Here is a 19,911-nt window from a genome sequence, read left to right as displayed (position 1 = left end):
AATTAGTTTGGGAATCCGAGACAGAGGTCTGGTTTCTATGGAGGGTCTTGTAGATAGTCAACCTTCTCACCCTTTTTCTTTGTAGTTGTGTGTACTCAGAAATGGTTATGTTTTCACTTGTTGCTTGTATGACTTTTTATGTTGGGTCATGAGACCCATGTTTGTAATATCATGCCATGTATGACTCCAAATAAATACTTTAAGTTGTAGAGTTATGTTGTGATGCCATGTTGTATCAATACATATCGAGTATATTGTGTGTATGTTATTGAAATGCTTTACTATGTGTGGGATCCGACACCTAGTTGTTTATTCTGGGTAGCCTTCCTTATGGGAAAATGCCTCCTAGTGCTTCCATCCAGAACACATGGGTTGACCGACATGTGTCCTTCTTTGCTCATGTGTCTGTTCCTACGAGGAAATGTCACACAGTGTTTACTGAAGTCCTTTGTAGCCTCGCTACGACTCGATTACACTCGCTGCTGACTGAAACATGCCTTGCTGGGTCACTATGCATGTCCCTGTAAGTCTGTGCGATTTTGGTTTACGACTAGTCATGTCGGTCCGGATTCTCTGTCATATGAATGCTAACGACACAATCATATACGTGAGTCAAAAGACGCAAACGGTCCCGACCAAGGTAAGGCTTCAGCCATGGGCATGCCGTGCGTGAGGCCATAAAGTGATATGATGTTTTACTTGTTAGATCGGTGTGATTTAGGATCGGAGCACCCGACATGTTTCTCGTCATGTGGCAGGATTTAGTGTCAGGTACTTCAGATCTATGTAAGGGTTCAACGACGACGACCGCGACTCCGTAGCGCTGGTCCCTTGGGCCATGTGCACGAAGAATTTCCGGCTGTCATAGATAAGGTCAAGCCGACTTTTATACAATAGATATGATTCTGTTCGAAAAGAAATATTATCAAAAGGAGGAAGAAAACACAGAAGAAAGTGACTGTGAAGCACAGATGCGACAGTGCAACTGACCAGCCTCTGTCCCTTCCTTTTCCCCAGCGACTCAACGCGGAACGTGCTTGGGAAGTCTTCTTCCACGCCACGCGTCCCCGCGGCGACGGAAATCCCACTTTCCTCGCCTCGCCGCCGTAACAAACAAATCTTTCCTCTTTTCTTCTTCCTCCTGCTCCCGGTCTGCCCGCCGCTAACCCCTACGAGCAGGCAACCCCTCCAGCCCCAAAGACATACCACCCCCCAGGGCCTCCAGATCGGAGTTGGCGAGTCCCGGGCCCTACCACACCTGCTGCTCCGAGTGAGGCGGCCGGGTTGGGGGTTGGTCGCTTCCTGGCTGGCCGCCCACGACCAGTTCTTGATCCCGGACTGCTTCAAGCGGGCCGGGTCTGGTCGTTTCTTGGGTTGAACTGATTGGTTGCTGCTGACTTGGTCGATCTCCTCTTCTTCCATTGCTGCTTCGCCGTGTCGGCTGGCCATTGCAGACAAGGTGTTTGTTTGGCGGCAGCGGGGGCTGCTGAGCTAGGCTGCTCGCTGGCTTCTTCCTTGGTGTTCGGCGGTAAGCCAGGTAGGTAGATCTGCTCGGAGGGACGGCCATTCGGCAGTTGCCGTATCAAAGCTAGATAGACAGGCAGATCTTGAGAGACGCCGATCACTGTTCTGCCGCTTGGACGGACCCTGTTGATTCGTAGCTCTCAAGCTTTACCATGCTGAGAAATCCTTGCTGAGTGTGGATAAACTTCACATAGGAGGTTTCTGAGGCCGAACCAGGCGCTTTTGACTTGTGAGGGCTGAGGATCAGTAATTAATTAGATCATGTGGAAACCGTTCAGGCAGCTCATGCCCAAAGAGCATTCCGGCCCTTCTGGCGGCCTCGAGGGCCGAACCATCGATGTCGGCAATGTGAAAGTGCACGTCCGGGAAGCCATTGCCGAGGGTGGCTTCTCGTGCGTGTACCTCGCCCGAGACCTGACCAACCCGGCGAAGCAGTACGCGCTCAAGCATGTCATTGTCCATGACAAGGAGTCGCTGGACCTGGTGCAGAAGGAGATCACGGTGATGAGGGCGCTCAAGGGGCACCCGAACGTGGTCACTCTCGTCGCGCATGCCATACTGGATATGGGCCGTGGGAGGGAGGCACTTCTGCTGATGGAGTTCTGCGAGAGATCGCTGGTTTCTGCCTTGGACACTAGAGGTACTGCAGGGTTCTATGATGAGGAGCAGGTTGCTCTCATTTTCCGGGATGTTTGCAATGCGGTCTTCGCGATGCACTGCCAGACACCACCTGTTGCTCACAGGTCTGCCTTTCATATCCCAACCTATGGAATTGCTGTGTGAAATGTCTACGGGAAGCAGTTCTCTGTCGTTGGTGCTTTTGCAATGAACGTTTTGCATGTAACTCCATTGCTTTGTCGGATAGAGTTAGTCCCATGACAAGCAGCAGGAAATCATGTGCTAGTCACTTTATCTTATCTTGAGCATATTGTTTCATCTGTATCAGAATACTGTATTGCTCTCTGATGTACATCGTTAAGAGCTAAATTATCAGGACGCAAGTATGTCAATAACATCGATCATGTGGCAGCTTTAGTTTTGCATAATTCTACGCTGTTTCATATAGCTTTGCACTCAGTCTTGGTTGCGTTGTTTCATCTAGTGCATTATCAACTCCAGTTGGCTGTAGATTGCAATTGAATAACTCATCATTACATGTTATTCTTTTAACATTCTCAGTCTGATCCTTCAAGAAATTGCTACGTCTATCTTCATTATAGAGGCATCACAGCAAATCTATTCAATGTGCAGGGACCTAAAGGCTGAAAATGTGCTTCTTGGTGCTGACGGGGCTTGGAAATTATGTGATTTTGGTAGCGTATCAACAAACCATAAGTGCTTTGATAAACCAGAGGAGAGGGGCATTGAAGAAGATGTCATCAGAAAACATACAACTCCTGCTTATAGGGCTCCTGAGGTTTGATTGAATCAACCTATTATGACTTATGAGCTCTTTCTCAGTTCCTTCACATATTTACTTAATATAAGCTTGTTTACTGATTGCAGATGTGGGACTTGTACAGGAGGGAAGTTATTAGTGAGAAAGTAGATATATGGGTAAACCATCTTTGCAGCCATTACACTATTTTTTTTTGTTTCCTGTATTACCTATCTTGTTCTTTGAACCGGTGTTTTACTTTGTTGTATCTGATTAACTCTAAATAACTGCATAAGCTAAGGTGGTACTGATTTTTTTAGGCTCTTGGATGTCTCATGTATAGAATCTGCTACTTAAAATCAGCTTTTGATGGAGAATCAAAGCTTCAGATCCTCAATGGGAACTATCGTATCCCTGAATTACCGAAGTACTGTTCTTCCATTACAAGTCTGATCGAAGAGATGCTTCAGTCCTCTCCAGATGCCAGACCAGACATTACACAGGCAAGGGCTTTGCTTGATTGGCCATTCACTTTCATGAATTTAGGTTGGTCTTAGTTAGTGCATGTGGCCGAATTAGCCTTCCAGTTCTCTAACATTGATGCATGTACTGTTATAGGTATGGTTTCGTGTTAATGAGTTACTTCCTTTGGAGCTGCAAAAGGATTTACCTGATGGATCCCCATCTGGATCAGCATTTGAATTGCAAACTACTGAAGATGAAGGTTTGGCTTCTGCGATTTTGCCCTTTTTAAGAATTGAAGCCGCTGCTGTGAGCATGGTTTCTTATTTGCATGTTACTTCTTAGGTTTATGTGTAGAAAGATTAGTAAATGTAAGGAATGCACACGCGAAAGCTTACCTACTAGATAAAGGCAATTGGATGCAGTATATTTCATGAGATTCGGTTGTACTATGGAACATAAACATTTGGTTCAATAATATGATAATTAAAACTGAAAATACATATGATTTAATGTATTGTATAGTTGATTTTTTTATTGAATATAAGTGTAGCTATCATAATAGAACGAAAATTTCCATGCATGGTTGCGTGTTAAGGTGGGCCTTCTCCCATGCATGGTTGCATGCTGAGGTGGCATGTTTGCATGTGAAGAGAAATAGATTAGTGGGGATCACCTATTTAGTTATATATTCTCTCCGTTCACTATTGTAAAACGTTTTGGATGTTTCAATATGGACTACATACGGATTGACATGAGTGAACAAACACACTAAAACGTGTTTATATACATCCGATTCAGAAAAAAGTTAGAACATCTTATAATAGTGAATGGAGGGAGTAGGACGCAAGGATACCAGGGAAAAACCATTTTTTTAGATAGTGCAAGAATGACATGGAAAAGCCATTTTGTTATAGTAGTTCATCGGATCTTTCTTCTCTAGGTCTAAGTGGTTTTGGTTCCATATGAGAACAATTTCATCTGCTATATTTATTTCGTAATGAAAACAATGTATTTCAGGACCCTCTCCATCATGGTCAAGAGACAATGTGAGAAGTACACCTCCGAAAGGCCCTTCCAGTTTGAGGTCACAAGTTCCTGTTGAGAGTAAGGGTTCTGCAGGTGCATTTTGGTCAACTCAACATGCACAAGAACTAGCTTTTGCGGATGACAAGGGGTCAGTTCTAGATCAAGAGCCCATATATGATGGCATAACAAAGCAACCTCAGGCAAAGAACCAGAACACGACACGGAATGCATACAGACAGTCTCTTTCTGCTTCTGTTGATAGTTCTCCTGGGGATTTTGAAATAAGGTTTTCTCCAAATGGTTCAGAATATGGCCTAGAGAAAACCCAAAACACTAAACCAGATAACAAAACCAGTGCACAGACTGCTACTTTTAGCTCCTTTGTGGCAGACTTTGATAATGTTCAGGTGAGCTCAGAGGACAATGCCGGCAGTTTAAACACGACAAGTAAATTGAAAGAACAACAGCTGGAGGCCGAAGTAACTTTACTCAAGGAGCAATTGAAGATAGCAAACTTGGAGAAGGAAGAAATTTCACTGAAGTTTGATAGATTGTCAGCCATTTGCTCCTCTCAGAGGCGGGAGATACAGGAACTTAAACAAGCTCTAGCCACAGCTTCTGCACCAGCGCCAGTTAAGGAGTTGAAAGAAAATTTGAAGGCTGAATCCTCCCCACCCAGCACAAGCCTTGACACTCCGGTATGATTACTCCTACATGTCTTAACTAATCTTCTCACTGTACTCAATAATATCTAGATTAACTGGCTAGAGGGAAAAATTCGTAACATATACATAAGTGAAACCATATAGTTTTAAGTTTTAACCTGTAATGAATTAATGATCTAGCCCGGTGTTTCCAATTCCATAGCTAATTACCCATTACTGCAAACAATCTGAACCTTAGCTGATACAGTAATGTATTACTTTTCACAGCCAAGGGAGAAGATTGCAGGAACCCCACCAGAGCTCCGGCAAGGTCTATTTACATCAAGTCCAGGGACACCAAGCCCAGATCCCAAGCCATGGTCCGCTTTTCCTGAAGAGCCGAAAGCTCAAGCAGTTGTAAAATGTGCCCGCCCGAGGTCGGTCCGAACTTTAAGGGCATCACAAAGCAACAAAGCCGGCTCGCTTAGTCAGTCAAAAGCAAACTCTGGTGCCGTCCCCTTTGCCTTCGGTCAAGATAGCTTTAAGGCTGTACCTTCTGGCACCGTGCCTTCTGAGATGTCAAATTTGGGGAATGCTTCTCAGTCCCTCAACACTCTGAAGGCTGAAGTGGAGAAAGATGCACCCTACCAACCAGCTGGATGGACTGGGTTTTAATGTGCTATCGCCAATAAGGATATTTGGTATCTGATGAGACTATACTCCTATAGAATTACAGAAATATGGTCCATCCACTGTATCATAATCATATAAATTGTGTGGTGTTGAAAGGGAGCAAAATGAGCCCAACCTAGGAGTGCCAGAATTGACGTAGGTACGTTCGCCAATGCTTTTGTATAAGTTTCTTTGGTACTGAAATTTAGTGACATGTATGTTGGAACTTGCAAATGTTTCACTGAAACCTGTAAGTTGTCAGATAATAGAAATACTACAGTAGAATTTTCTTCTTCTTTTGTTAAAGTTTTTTGGTGTTACATCTATAATATTCATATAATTAAATCTGGACACATGTGACATGGTATAGGATGTAGCACTATCAATGTTTGGACACAGCATGTACACATACCAAGGTAATACATTGTTATCTTTTGAGACTTTTGAAATAATTATTTTATAGTAATATGCAATGTCGAGAATACTGTTCTATTTTGGGGTCAACACATACATCTTGCAAGCATGAGAATCCATCTTATTCGTCAGGTTTCCTTGCATTGATGATGTAACCTCATCCTGCAAGCACAAAAAATCACACGCAGGAAAAGGGGGTTGAAGAACAGTTTTGTATGCAAATCAGAGAATGTTTTGTGGTTTTAACCATGAGGCTCATATGATTAGACAAAGTGCTTACTGTCCACAGATCATGAGCATCTACAACAGCTGATTGGTTTAGACCAATGTTGCTCCAACTAGCAGTAATAGATGCTTCAGCAGGCCCTCTGTTCCACAGCACAAGAGCAACTCTCCCTCGACTTAAGCGACCAGCCCAAACCTAAGCCCAAGTTAATCAAGTATAGATGAATTATACTAAGTGTTGAACATAACATGGTACTATGATTTTTGCCTACTACATGATACTATAAATAAAAAAGCTTATGTTATATTCCTTTTACTTACTTCTAGATCTCCATCTTGTTGCACTTTGCGCCCTTGTACCCCAAGTTTGTCTAATGATGAATCGACAAAGCTTAGTACCATCTTTAAATTTTCACATGACCATTTTGGAGAAATGACTCTACCTTGATTAACTGCAATGACATTCTGATTGGTGATGATTTCCTTGGTTTCAGCGCTCATTGAGCTGATATCGCAGCCAAGTATCAGAGGAGCCTAGTTGAATCCAGATCAACAACATAATCTTGTGAAAATTCTTGCCTAACAATGCTGTTCTGTTGGTTTACTTTTTTTTATCTCTCATGCAATGAAAGTCACTTCATCATTACCTTGACTAGAGCCCATATGCTGAAATGAGAACGGTACTCTTCTATTGTCATCCCCCCGTTTCCTACTTCCAGCATGTCTGGGTCTGAAGCAGAAACATTCAAAGAGATCACTGTGAATTGTCATCACAAGCACAAAAAAAATATTGTTGGGAACAAAAACCCCAGATCCTACATCCGTCTTCCTACACACTTGCGCATGATCAAAATTTATCATAGGCCTACAGAGACTAACCATTCCATCCACCAGGCCCTGCATAAGGTGCCCACTTGTCGTTCTTGTCAGCGTTGTCCGTCATGCTGCCCAATTTGCAGTAGTATTTCAGGATAGGAATTAGAATCTCCATCTAAACTTTGCAGAAGTTTGGAAGGGGCAGTAAAAGTTCTCCAGGATGTAAACTTGTTCACCTTTCCCATGTGTTCTTGATGTCTTCTGTTGTCCTCCAGCTGTTTGCAAAGCTGCCTGCCCATGTCGCTGGATCATCCACACCCCTGCACATCATTGTTGTTTTTTCTCAAACAGATGAATGGAATTCGAACCCTCCCTTTTGGTCTGTTGAAAAGCAAGAATCAGTTACCATTCGCAAAGGGAGAAGAAAACGTCCCTTCCAGAATTCATAAGGGCTTCACTCATCCTGTTATATCTGCATTTTTGTTGCGAATATGTCAAAATATCTAAATCCGGATGAAATTTGACAAGCTTCTAAGTTCTGTAGTTGTAAAGGTTACCTTGTTAGTGGGCTGATGTTTTGGTTGTTGCAGTTGTCATACTTCAGGTAGTCAATCCCCTTGTAACACAACAATTTAGAAGAATCAGTTTTTCTCCTGCTTTGGAACCCCTACCAGGAAAACCATTCTGGACATGTGTAAGTTTTAGATGATCTAATGAACATTTTAATTGGTTTACCCAAGCTGCCAAAGTTCTCGCATCTTGGTCTTCGTATCCTAGCGAACCGGGCTGCAGTCTGCTGCAAGTTCGCAGTCTGAAAAGAGAGAGTGGTGTGATTTAAGCAAGGGAGAGATCCATGTGGACTGGGGGGACTTGTCACGTGTTCCCAGTCATATTAGAAACATTTTGACTGGCTAATTTTCTGCGGGTTCTCTATAAAGCGCATACCCTGCATCGCCGTAGAGTCCAAGTTTGAGCCCTTTCCCGTGCACATAATCTGCTAAGGCCCTCATTCCTGATGGAAATGCTGTTCCATTTGCAGCTAGATTGCCCTGTAAAATAACAGTCGGTCTTTTTAACAACTGAACGAAACCTATGGAAATACGCCATTCTAACATTGCAGCTGAAAAGCTTATGCTAGTTTCACATGACTGAGGATCAATAATGGATTTTAAAATTTGTTTTGCTCTTTCTATTTACACACATATCATCTCTTCTATTAACATGTACTACTAGTCACCCACCTGGGAGTCTCTGTCATGAGATGCCCAACAGTCGTCTGCAGTTTCAAAACAAACATATCCACTGTGAATATTGCAGGCCTCATTTCTAAACATGAAGAGTTGAAAAGGGGGAAAACCAAAGCGAGCGAGAAACGCGAAGCGATTACCTAAGTTGATATACTCATATCCCAGTTTCGCAAGACCAGTATCCACCATGGCATCAGCTACACAAACACAATGTGTTTTATTTATTTTTTGCAGCAATGCAAGGTTTGGTTTTCCTGGCTAAGAGAGAGCAAGGGAGCACCATCCTTACCTATTTTTCGGATTATCACCTCATCTATCTTGCAGCCGAAGTGGTTCCAGCTATTCCACCTGAATACACCGTGCTGTCAGTTCAGCAAGACTTCATTGTTGAAATATTTCATGTTCGGTTTAGAGGGGCTTGAAGAGGATTCGGGCCTCTTTGAAATATCATAGGAATATGAAACTTGTAGGAACTGAGATGTCATGTATTTTAAATCCTATGAATAGGAATATGAAAATAGATGTCTGTTGGTTCATATCATAGGATTTTTTTCCATTGAGTCTAGGCTAATGTTTGTTTTCCTAAGATGTGCAAGATGGTAACAATTCCTCCGTAGAAATATGATTCTATTCTTACAAACCAAAGGACTATAAAAGATTTTTTTTCCTTTTGAAAATCCTTTCCTATAAAATTCCTACAAAAAAATTCCAAACCAAAGGAGTCCTAAAGGCAAGAGGAGAGCAGATCATTTTTTGTGACTACTACAAGAAGAGACTTGATCAAACGAAAATGTTCCGTGGCGAGTGTTCGCTTTAAGGGGGTGGCAAACGAACCATCTTTGCTAGCAGTTTTAGTTGTAAAACGAGAATATGTTGTGAAAAGAATGCCACATCTTTCCCCTTCATCAACTAAAAATGCCACATCTTTAAGACGTTCGCCAGTTACGAGGGTTAGTCAAATCAAATCAGTACTTAACCACACGGACCAGATTCCCAAAAAGATCATAAAAAGGACGCAGCATTTGTATGGAAGTTACAAGCAGAACTGACTGAACAGAATACAGAGGTGACAGATCCATTACCCCATCTGGGGAGTCCGGCCAAGGAGATTCTTCTGGGCGGCCGCCGGCGATGTTGACGACAGCAGGAGGAAGAAGAAGGGGAGCAAGGGCGCCGCCGCTCTCGCCATGGCAGAGGATCCCTTCACTGTCCCTGCGCGCGCGTGAGTGTGACGTGACTCGGTCTTGCGAGTGATCCGCTTATATGCGTCTCATCTCCACGCATCCTGGGCGAGGTCGTTGTAACGACAAGGCCAGAGCCTGGGATCTCACGGTGGCGGTGCCACCCGGCTGATTACCAATTCCTTCATGCAGCTGTGTGCAGAACTGGTATAATTTGAAATGGTCATCTGAGAAACAGGTTTGGACTGCTGCGGGTGAGCCATCCAGAAAAAACCCCGCTGGACCTACTGGCACGCCTCTACTTCACTCCGAGAGAAATGCGGAGAGACCGGGGGTGCGCCGGTAACTTTGGTCACCTGAGAATCATGTGTTGCTTCGGAGCCATAAAAAAGACGAGGAGTTTAACCACCAACTTAGGAGGCAGTTAAAATACTTTTGGTATCTCCAACATTGACCCTTAAACCATCCACATCCGTCTCAAGCGCATGGTTCAGGCATTTTTTTGTCATCCAACTCCGCATCCGTCCGTGAACAGGTTCGGACGACTGTTTCCTCGTAAACCAGAGGGGGCTTCGTGGCGCCTGACACATCTGGCCCATCCAAAACCCTTTCCCATGTTTTTTCTTTAACGGATGCGCCGCATTCATGCCACCAGACAGGCGTTGCCGCTTCAATACGGGCGTGTTGTCCTGAGAAACCAACTCTGACCATTGTGTAGCATTGAAGCGGGCTGACCACCCATTCACCTGGTCTCGCCGCGCCTATATAATCTTTTCTCCAGCGACGTCCACATCCACAGCTCTGCGCCCATTCGCTTCTTCGAACTCCTCTTCTTCTCCCCATCCAAACCATGCCCAAGTTGTGTTCTCCTCATCGGCAGGCGGCGGCAGCGGCTCTGGATCTTCCGTGGATCTTGATGCCGTTGCCATCGCTCTCCAGGGCCCTCGGGCTCCTCGGTCGCAGCTCTTTCGGCAAGGAGGAGATCGTCTCCTCTAGCGACAACAAGGACCAGTGATGTCACAAAAGCAGAAGCAGCCACACCTCCGCTCGAAGGTCATGGTGACGAACAAGAAGTCCGTCCGTCAGATCGAGATGCTGATGGAGCAGTTGCTCCGGGAACGTGGTCCGACACCGCCCTCGATGCCGCGTGCCGTCAAGGAGGAGTCAAACTGTCGGATTCGGGGCTCCGCGGACCCAAGATAGATTCGAACTCTGGGGTGCATGCGAAGAACTCAACCTCCCCGGCCTACCAACTCGTCGACTCACGGCCTAGCTCGATGAACTGAGGAAGAACGGGTCAAGTCACTTTACCCAGGTTCGGGCCACCTTGCGGTGTAATACCCTACTCCTGCTTTGTGGTGGATTAGCCTCGAGGTGGGCTGAGGATGAACTAGTACAGGGGAAGAACAACCTCAGGAGGTGTGTTCTTGTGCTTGTGAGTGTGTGCATGGTCTAGATCCTCCGTCCGTCCGTCTGTCCGTTCCCTTCTATGGTGGTGGCTAGGCTATATTTATAGTGGCCTTGGTCCTCTTCCCCCAAAATGAAGGCGGGAAGGGATCCCACAACAGCCAAATTCGAAGGGGGACAACTGATACATCTTATCCCGACGAAAGGTGGTATGCGCCTGCAAAGCATCTGGCCGTGACGTCGTGGTGGGCTCGGCGATGACCTCCGTCCCGCCGTCCTGATGGTCTTGGTCTTGTAGCATTGAAATGGAAACCTTTGGTTGATTCCTCGGGACTCTGCGCCCGCGCTTGCCTCTTTAGCACCAAAGAGGAAACCTGTTGTACTTCGCCTGCTGGCGCCAGCCTGTCCTTGGTCGTCATGGCTTGCTTCATCTGAACCTCACGAGGTGAGGGCTCGCATGGAAATCTCCGCTCCTCAGGAGCCAGCCTAAGGAGGCCACTCCTTCTCGAGGTCTTGGCGTCGCCCGCCTCGCGAGGGTCTTGTGTTGTTGGTGCTGAGAATGGTCCGTACCAGGCCGTCGATGGAGCCACACCGTGGGCCGCAGGCAGGCAAGTATGGGCATCTGGAGGGCGCCGGCAGTGGCCGCACACTTGAGCTGATCAATAGAGTCGAAGGTGATGGCGTACTTGGACCACCTGAGAGGACGCGTCGCCTCGAGCTTGGGAGGGCCGCGTTCACCTCACGAGCGAACTGCTTGAAGATGCGATGGGAGGTACGGGCCTGAGCGCCGCCTAAGATGCAAGCGGTGGCGCGAGGCTCCTGGAAGCCCCCATCCCTGTCATCTTGGTGATGGTCTTCGTTCCTCCTTGGTGGCGGTGGCAGCGGAGGAAGACCGGCGTTGCCCTGAGGGCAGTCCTCACGAGACTGATCCCTCCAAGGGCCCTCGCGAGGCTGGCCCTGCCAAGGTCCTCACGAGGCTGACCGCGACAGTCTTGGCGGGGGTCGCGGTTGTCCCAGCGTCCCCCACCTTGGCCTCCTCCACGGCCATAGCCTCGGTCATTGCGCTCAGGGCGACGACCGAGGCGCTCGTCGTGGATGGCCCTGAGCTCTTGGTGGTCATTGGTGTTGTGGTTGTGCACGTTGTGGAAGACGCAGACTGGGCGGCTGCCTTTGGATGACTCCGGGTGGTCGCAACCGTGCTTCATCTTGGGTTCGGCTGCGAGCACGGCTCTTCATGTCCTTGGCCTTGGCCTTCTTGTCTTCTGGATCGGCCTCTGGAAGCTCAGGGAGGGATAGGCGACCTTCCTCATCCCTTGCGCACCTGGTTGCCATGTTGGACATCTCTAGAGCCGAGCACATGTCCTCGTGTATGGCGAGTTCTTCCTTCATCTTGACACCCCGGACGCCATCAGTGAACGCCGAGATGATAGCCTCGTCCAAACAATTTCCTAGCCGTGTGTGGCGCCCCCTCCACAGTTTACACCCTCGGTCATATCTTTGTGGTGCTTAGGGGAAGCCCTGCAAGGATCACTTCACCATCACCGTCACCACGCCGTCGTGCTGACGGAACTCATCTACAACTTTGACGTCTTGCTGGATCAAGAAGGCGAGGGACGTCATCGAGCTGAACGTGTGCAGAACTCGGAGGTGTCGTACGTTTGGTACTTGATCGGTCGGAGCTAGAAGAAGTTCGACTACATCAACCGCGTTGTCAAACGCTTCCGCTTACGGTCTACGAGGGTCCGTAGTCACACTCTTCCCCTCGTTGCTATGCATCTCCTAGATAGATCTTGCGTGAGTGTAGGATTTTTTTAAATTGCATGCTACGTTCTCCAACACTCAACAGCTCGCCCGAGCAGCCAGCCACCACCGCCTCTGTCGCTGGCCCTTGCTCCGTGGCCACCTCGCGCCTTGCACGGCTGGACCTCCCGTGGCCTCGCCGCCTCAACCACGCACCAGCAGCACCCTCACCCTGCCTCATCCAGCATCGCTCCGCCTTCTGCTGCTCTCCATGAGCCTTCCACCTTGATCGACCTCCTTCCTCTTTGTGTTTCTTCTCTGCCTACGCAGCACCCGACTCCCTTGGTCTTTGGTGACCTCACCGCGCCATGGCCAATCTGCCATCGCCGCCTCGCTGCAGTGCTCTTCCTCGAGCCACCCCTTCATGGTTCCTCTTTGCCGTGGACCGCCAAGTACCACCGCACCAAGTCTTTTGCCTTGCTTCGTTTTGGATTGAAGACCGAGACGAGACCGCCAAGATGCACCCTGGTTTCGCCAAGACCCTGTGTTGGGCCCTGTGAACGACTACAGAACTCGAGACCAGGATTTTTGCCAAGTCCCTCGATGACCTTTGGACACCAAGTCCGTCAGGATCGACTACATGAGCGTCGAGTATCTCGACGACGGCGGGAGTCCGAAGGCCCCAAGTACCACGACAATCGACGCATAGTACCACTACCTTTGCCGTGTACATCTACCGTCGTCGAAGACCCATGTAGCACAAACGCAAAGTTCCACTACCTCGCCCCAGGAGACATCGGATGCGTCGAGTCCCTCTCTGAAATGTGAACCATTACTTCCCTCAACGAACTTGATCCGTTCCGAAAATGCACGCTTCAAAGGTATAACCCCGACACGACGCCCGTGAACGAATGCATGTGTGTTGTATGAGATGCTCGTGTTTGCACCATGTCCGAGTTGTCATTGCTCGGTCCTCCTCGTTTGCCATGCGTCGACCCGTGGGAACCCGGTAACCGGGATCACCCCACCATCTCTAGCATGTTCCGCACATCCACACACTCCAGTATCTCAATGAGTTGTCGGATCATCAGAATGTTGTTGTGGCACCATTTTCGTTGTCTTTGCCATGGCACCCCTTTCGTTCCGCCACGGTGACAAATGCTTCATAACATGCTCATGTCAACATTTTCTTAAAATTGCATATAACTTGCATATGTCATCCGCATCATGATAACAACACTTAAAATGCTTGAAATTGCTGTTTGCATCAAATTGCTAAATGACATGTGGGGATTTAGCGGAATTGTTGTTTGTTGTTTCCGGCCTCACTTAAACTTGCCTAGATAGGTAGTTCAATTATGCTTCACCTATTGCCATGTTAACCACCATTTAATATTGTTGAGTAGCTTTAACGAGAGCGAACTAAATAATTAAATGTGGTGTTTCTTCAATATGCAACTCGTTGCATATTGAGCTCCACTTAACTTGTAGTATTGTTTGTTGCACTTGCCATGCCATGCCTTATTTAAATGGACATGTATCATACTTGATTGTGCATCATGCCATGGTTATGATATGTTTCTTTACCGAGTTTGCTTCTTTTCGGTTGTACTTCTTCACGATAGTTCCGGTTACGTTACGATTGCGAGGATTCGTTCGACTATGTTGGTTAGTCTACTTCATGGATTCGATCTTCTTCCTAGCGGGATTTCAGGCAAGATGACCGTCACCTTGGATCTCACTACTATCTTTGCTATGCTAGTTGTCTCGATGCTATCGCTATGTCGCGCTACCCACCGCTTGTTTATCAAGCCTCCCAATATGCCATGATAAGCCTCTAACATTTTTCCACCTTCCCCGCAAATCGTTGTTTGGCTATGTTACCGCTTGCTCAGCCCCTCTTATAGCGTTGCTAGTTGCAGGTGCAGTTGCAGTTTGTTCCATGTTCCTATGGGATATCACAATATCTCTTATTTAATTAATGCACATATATACTTGGTAAAGGGTGGAAGGCTCGGCCTTTTGCCTGGTGTTTTGTTCCACTCTTGCCGCCCAAGTTTCTGTCATACTGGTGTTATGTTCCTTGATTCTGCGTTCCTAAAACGGTCGGGGTTTATGGGCCCCCCTTGACAGTTCGCTTTGAATAAAACTCTTCCAGCAAGGCCCAACTTTGGTTTTAACATTTGCCAACATAATAATACTGATAATTAATTAATTGGCATAAGGGGTCGCATCCCTGAGGATTCTTAATTCAACATAATACAGGGGGGCCAGTGCTGTTGGTGTTGATCCAAGCTGGGCGATGTTCGGTGCCCCCTGGGCAACCAGGGTCTCAGCCAACCCGACGCCTTGCCCATCCGGTGTGCCCTGAGAACGAGATATGTGCGGCTCCTATCGGGATTTGTTGGCACATCGGGCGGTCTTGCTGATTTTGTTTTACCATTGTCGAAATGTCTTGTGAACCGGGATTCCGAGCTTGATCGGGTAGTTCCGGGAGGAGGATTTTCCTCCGTTGATCGTGAGAGTTTGTGATGGACTAAGTTGGGACACCCCTGCAGTGTTTAAACTTTCAAGAGCCGTGCTTGCGGTTATGTGGCAGATGGAAAATTTTAATATCCGGTTGTAGAGAACTTGACACCAGATCCGAAATAAAATACACCAACCGCGTGTGTAACCGTGACCGTCTCTTTTCGAGTGAGTTCGAGAAGAGAACACAGTGGGATTATGTTTGAACATAAGTAGTTCAGGATCACTTCTTGATCATTACTAGCTCGCGACCGTTTGCGTAGCTTCTCACCTTACTCTTGTATTCGTAAGTTAGCCACCATACGATGCTTAGTACTGCTGCAACCTCACCACTTATCCATTCCATACCCATTAAGCTTTGCTAGTTTTGATACCCATGGTAATGGGATTGTTGAGTCCTCGTGGCTCACAGATTACTACAACAATAGTTGTAGGTACAGGTAATGCGATGATCTAACGTGAGAGTGATGCTCGCTTGTTTTGGAGTCCTTCTGCTTCTTCTTCTTCGATCAAGGGATAGGTTCCGGGTTGAGAGCCTGGGATTAGTAGGGTGGATGTCGTTCTTATTTTTTGTTTGATTTCATCCGTAATCAGATCCTGCTCTTCTGTTTCATGATTGCTATGTATTGATGAACTGTTGTATTCATGTTGTAGCTTGTGGCGAGTGTAAGCCTTTATCTTGTATTCTCACCTATTCAGTACATGGTATGTTGTAATGATATCCACCTTGCTATGCGCTTGAAATGCGATTGTGCCCCAATCATGAATTCATCACGTGATCGGGATAGAATCGCATATTGGGCGCTACACCCCTGCTCATCTTCGTCTTTTCGCTGCTTGCTCCTCCTTCTTGCTTTCCATCCCACCGTCTTGCCAGTGAGTTCATGGCGCCAGTGAGAAGGTTTTCCGCTACGGAGAAGGGTAAAACCCCTTAGGTGGAACCTGAGTTGCTCCCGCCGAGGAAGAGGCCTGATTGCTCTCATGACGCCGTCGCGAAGCCCATGGCGATGCGGCCTTGGCATGAACGGGCTCCGCCGGGCTTCCCGGCCCCCGTGTATGCCCGCGCGTAGAGTCCCGCGCATAGGGACGGTGATCAACGCCGCGGGGAGCGGGGTCGCGGAGGAGAACAGGCGGTGGCCGTTCGGACACCCCACGTGCGGACCCACATCGAAGGCACGGCCCACGAGTTTGTAGTGTGGGCGGCAATGTCGCCACGCACATGGATCCGGCTCCTGCGGTCCTTCACAAGGGAGATATCGCCGAGGGGGCCCGTGGAGCTGTGGCTGTAGCATGACAGATGCTACGGCTAAGCTTCAGAAGCGGAGGTCGAGGTCATCGATTCCGACGACGTCTTCATGACTCGTGGATGGGACGGGATCGCCCGCGCCTGCCACCCGGAGGGAGGCCACGCCATCCACCTCAAGTACGACGGGGCATCAACGCTCTCCTTCAAGGTCTTCGGCGAGGATGGTCAGCGCCTGTGATGCTACTCTGGGGGAGGTGGTCGAGGTGACGAGGCCGCCGGCGGCGAACTTACCCATGGCCTTGTCCGCTATTCCTCCGACAACAACAGCGCCTCCTCGTGGCACGACTCGAGCGACGATGACATCTACGAACCGCCACGTCACGGTAGTCGAGCCCAGTGAGAGTAGACGCCATCTTGACGCCGTGGGCAACATCGTTTAGGCCGCGGTCCTCGGGAGACCCTCTTTATTTTGCTTCGTTCATGTACAAAACCATGTAGGGCCTCGCAGGGGTATGTAAAAATTGTGGTGCTTTTGCCTTAATGCTTATTATTTCCAAACAATGATGCGTTTACTCTTCTTGCTGTGGCACGGTTCCCCCTTTCATCCTCGCGGTAGCTTAGTGATCTACGCCGACAGGACCTAGTCCACAGGCAGGCTTTAGCCATCGCTAGTATGCCAGGTTGCGATGCCGTGGTCAAGGCTAGGAGGTGAGCAGCCCGAGGTCCAGTAAGAGCCCCTAAGGCACGATGCTCAGGGGGTCCCCTTTGACACACAAGCGGCTTCGAAAGACTGATAGGGAAGCATCCTTGCCCGAGCGAGATCGCGAGAGGCAAGACACTGATCATAAGGTTCACACCTGCGTGTATGGGGTGACTTATCTTGGCGAGCCTGCGGTGATCCTTCCGTTGTGAGGACAACTTTTGGTGCGACACCTGGCTGTGTCCTGGTGGTGGTGGCGCTCCCAGGCAAGACTTGCGCCGACCCCTTCTTCCTCTCTCATCTGGATGCTCTACGTCCTCGGGTCCCGGCCCTCGAGCAAGGCTCAGCCGCCGCTGGTATGCCAGGTCACGATGCCGTGGTCAAGGCCAGGGGTGAGGGCTCAAGAGCCAGTAGGAGCCCTTGAGGCGCGTTGCTCAGCCCCCCTTTAATGTGCAAGCGATTTGCGTGAAAAAGGAGTGGCTGGCCTTGCATGGGGTTGCGACTCGAGGTGTTGGCAGGGCCGCTCGTGATCCTGGCTCCGGGGGTCCCTGCGTGTTAGTCGAAGAAAGAAAACATAGCCATGCTTGCTGTCCTGCCGGTGATCTTTCCGCAAGGAGACGAAGGCACTGAGGACCCGGTGAGGTGATGTGCGCAGGGCTGGGCGCGAGCCAGAGCTCAGTCTCTCAGATTTATCAGCGTTGCAAGGACAGACCTGAGCGCAGGCGCCGTGCCAGTAGCCCCCGTTGCGGGATGAGTGAGAGGCGGGTTAGCAATGCGTAGAGGCCACGAAGGGTGACGCCATAGGTACGAGACGACATGGGTGATGTCAGATAACCATCATAACACATGCATGCATACTGGATTGAAGTACATGAATCAAAATGGTGCGGCTGCGGGACTGACCCTGGCAGCTTGAGGATAATGCAGCCTGAGGGGCGCCCTCAATTGAACAAACAAAAAGGTCACCTGGCACCATCGTCGGAGAAGTGTTGAGGCAGCTGAAGATGCGCCCTGAAGAGGCCGTTCTTCACGATTCGTCTGGCTCCTGAGCCTCGTGAGGCTCTAGAGGTCCAGGAGGCTCGCGAGGGGTCGGCACCTCCATCATCAAGATCGCCTGGCACCTGGCCTTGTGAGCCTCCAGGATGCCCCACATACAGCGTTGGTGGGCGGCAGCTGCATTCGGCAAGCCGAAGGGCATGCGAACATAGCTGTGAGGGCGGCCTCCGCACCGGCCGATGCGGGACGGTCAGAAGAGCTCCTGAGAAACGGCCCCATTGAGCCCTGGGGTGTTGACGTAGACGCGCAGCTCACCACCCATATCAGGGCGACAGCTGCACTCGGTGATGCGGGACGGTGCTCGCCGCGCATGGCTCGCGCCTCCTGAAGCTCTTCAATCACCTTGGTGATGAACTCCTGAGCGCTTGGCGCCTCGTGCCTTGCGCCCTGCTCGTGGAAGCACACATTGAAGCACGCCTCACATGGTGCCCAAATGCCTTCCTCGTGACGTTGGCCAGGTCAGAGGCCCTCAAGAGGGGAGCCCCTGAGCCCAACCCGAGAGGGGTGCCAGGCGCGCCTTCCTATGCGAGAGGGGAAGGCGCCCTAGCAGTGGGCGCATGTCTTGAGGCACGGTCATCAGTCACCCCACCTTCTTGATGTCCCCTGAGGAGTTGCTTCTTCTTCTTCGTGGGGACGGCCTCAGGAGGGTGGATGGAACCCTCATCATCTGAGTTCTCGACCGCTACAGCCTGGTAGGCATGCTCGAGGGAGCACACCGTGTCCTTCTCATCGCAGGCGATCGAGATGATGCCGCAGCTCCCTGGCATCTTGAGGACGTTGTAGCCGTGGTGAGTCACCGCCATGAACTTGGTGAGGGCCGGGTACCCGAGGATGACATTGTACGGGAGGCGAATGTGAACGACGTTGAAGTCGATGAGCTTGGTGTGGTAGTTGTCGCGCTTGCCGAAGGTGACAGGGAGGCGAATCTGCCCCAGGGGGACGGTGGAGCCATTGGTCACCCCTGAGAAGGGCTTGGTGGGGAGGAGCTGGTCGTAAGGCACCTGGAGCCTCTCGAATGTCTCAGCTGAGAAGACATTCAGTCCCGCACCTCCGTTGATGAGTGTCTTGGTAACGAGGACGTTGCTGATGGTCAGTGAGCAGAGCATTGGGAGCGCACCGGCAGTGGCTGCACACTTGAGCTGATCCGTAGAGTCGAAGGTGATGGCGTACTTGGACCACCTGAGGGGACGCGATGCCTCGAGCTTGGGGAGGGCCACGTTCACCTCACGAGCGAACTGCTTGAAGACGCGATGGGAGGTGGGGGCCTGAACGCCACCCAGGATGCAGGCGATAGCACAAGGCTCTTGGAAGCCCCCAACCCCATCATCTTGGCGGTGGTCACCGTTCCTCCTTGGTGGCGGCGGCAGCGGAGGAAGGCCGGCATTGCCCTGAGGACGATCCTCAAGAGGCCGATCCCTCCAGAGACCATCGTGAGGCTGGCCCTGCCAGCGGTACTCACGAGGCTAATCACGCCAGTCCTGGCAAGGGCCACGGTTGTCCCAGCGGCCACCACCATGACCTCCTCCGCGGTCATAGCCACGGTCATTGCACTCAGGGCGGCGGCCAAGGCGTCCGTCCCAGATAGCTCTGAGCTCTTGGAAATTGTCGGTGTTATGGTTGTGGACATTGTGGAAGACACAGAAC

At 49.4% G+C, this 19,911-nt stretch overlaps 2 protein-coding genes across 7 annotated transcripts; one reads left to right on the top strand and one right to left on the bottom strand.

Moving 5' to 3' along the window:
- Window positions 1–1,027: 1,027 nt before the first annotated feature.
- Window positions 1,028–8,937, top strand: LOC125509015 (uncharacterized). Of its 5 annotated transcripts, none has more exons than XR_007283912.2 (9): window positions 1,028–2,267; window positions 2,776–2,941; window positions 3,031–3,081; window positions 3,223–3,405; window positions 3,521–3,626; window positions 4,385–5,091; window positions 5,326–5,869; window positions 6,080–6,125; window positions 8,482–8,937. XR_007283912.2 is itself a non-coding variant. In XM_048673854.2 (7 exons), exons 1-7 carry the CDS (start codon window positions 1,786–1,788, stop codon window positions 5,710–5,712), a joined length of 2,082 nt encoding a protein of 693 aa, XP_048529811.1. In that variant the 5' UTR covers window positions 1,028–1,785; the 3' UTR covers window positions 5,713–6,006. The 5 variants fall into 5 exon arrangements, 1 of the variants encoding a protein (XP_048529811.1); XR_007283914.2 differs by lacking the exon at window positions 8,482–8,937 and adding an exon at window positions 6,256–8,449; XR_007283913.2 differs by lacking the exon at window positions 6,080–6,125.
- Window positions 6,081–9,938, bottom strand: LOC125509016 (alpha-galactosidase). Of its 2 annotated transcripts, XM_087526066.1 has the most exons (13): window positions 9,494–9,938; window positions 8,701–8,759; window positions 8,406–8,608; window positions 8,110–8,213; window positions 7,900–7,975; window positions 7,722–7,780; window positions 7,571–7,636; window positions 7,401–7,484; window positions 7,228–7,292; window positions 6,996–7,078; window positions 6,670–6,882; window positions 6,404–6,544; window positions 6,081–6,285 (listed from the first exon to the last, which is right to left on the bottom strand). In XM_087526066.1, the coding sequence occupies exons 1-13, from the start codon at window positions 9,598–9,600 to the stop codon at window positions 6,199–6,201; spliced, it is 1,347 nt and encodes a 448-aa protein (XP_087382192.1). In that variant the 5' UTR covers window positions 9,601–9,938; the 3' UTR covers window positions 6,081–6,198. The 2 variants fall into 2 exon arrangements, with proteins under 2 accessions (XP_087382192.1, XP_087382191.1); XM_087526065.1 differs by lacking the exon at window positions 6,081–6,285 and having other exon boundaries at window positions 6,302–6,544.
- Window positions 9,939–19,911: the final 9,973 nt, after the last annotated feature.

Source organism: Triticum urartu, chromosome 5A, assembly GCF_056163025.1.
Source record: "Triticum urartu cultivar PI428250 chromosome 5A, HENAU_Tu73, whole genome shotgun sequence".
NCBI classification, from domain to species: domain Eukaryota; kingdom Viridiplantae; phylum Streptophyta; class Magnoliopsida; order Poales; family Poaceae; genus Triticum; species Triticum urartu.
The sequence above is the reverse complement of the archived record's forward strand: the minus strand, read 5'-3'. Positions and strand labels throughout refer to the sequence as shown.

Bases quoted from the DNA above. Each gene is read 5' to 3' on its own strand.
- LOC125509016 (XM_087526065.1), bottom strand. From the start codon at position 9,600: ATGGCGAGAGCGGCGGCGCCCTTGCTCCCCTTCTTCTTCCTCCTGCTG. The intron at 7,781-7,899 runs GTAAACCAATTA...TTGTGTTACAAG, and splicing joins CGAGAACTTTGGCAGCTTGG to GGGATTGACTACCTGAAGTA. The intron at 7,637-7,721 runs GTAACCTTTACA...ACAAAAATGCAG, and splicing joins AACATCAGCCCACTAACAAG to ATATAACAGGATGAGTGAAG.
- LOC125509015 (XM_048673854.2), top strand. From the start codon at position 1,786: ATGTGGAAACCGTTCAGGCAGCTCATGCCCAAAGAGCATTCCGGCCCT. The intron at 2,942-3,030 runs GTTTGATTGAAT...TACTGATTGCAG, and splicing joins CTGCTTATAGGGCTCCTGAG to ATGTGGGACTTGTACAGGAG. The intron at 3,082-3,222 runs GTAAACCATCTT...TGATTTTTTTAG, and splicing joins GTGAGAAAGTAGATATATGG to GCTCTTGGATGTCTCATGTA.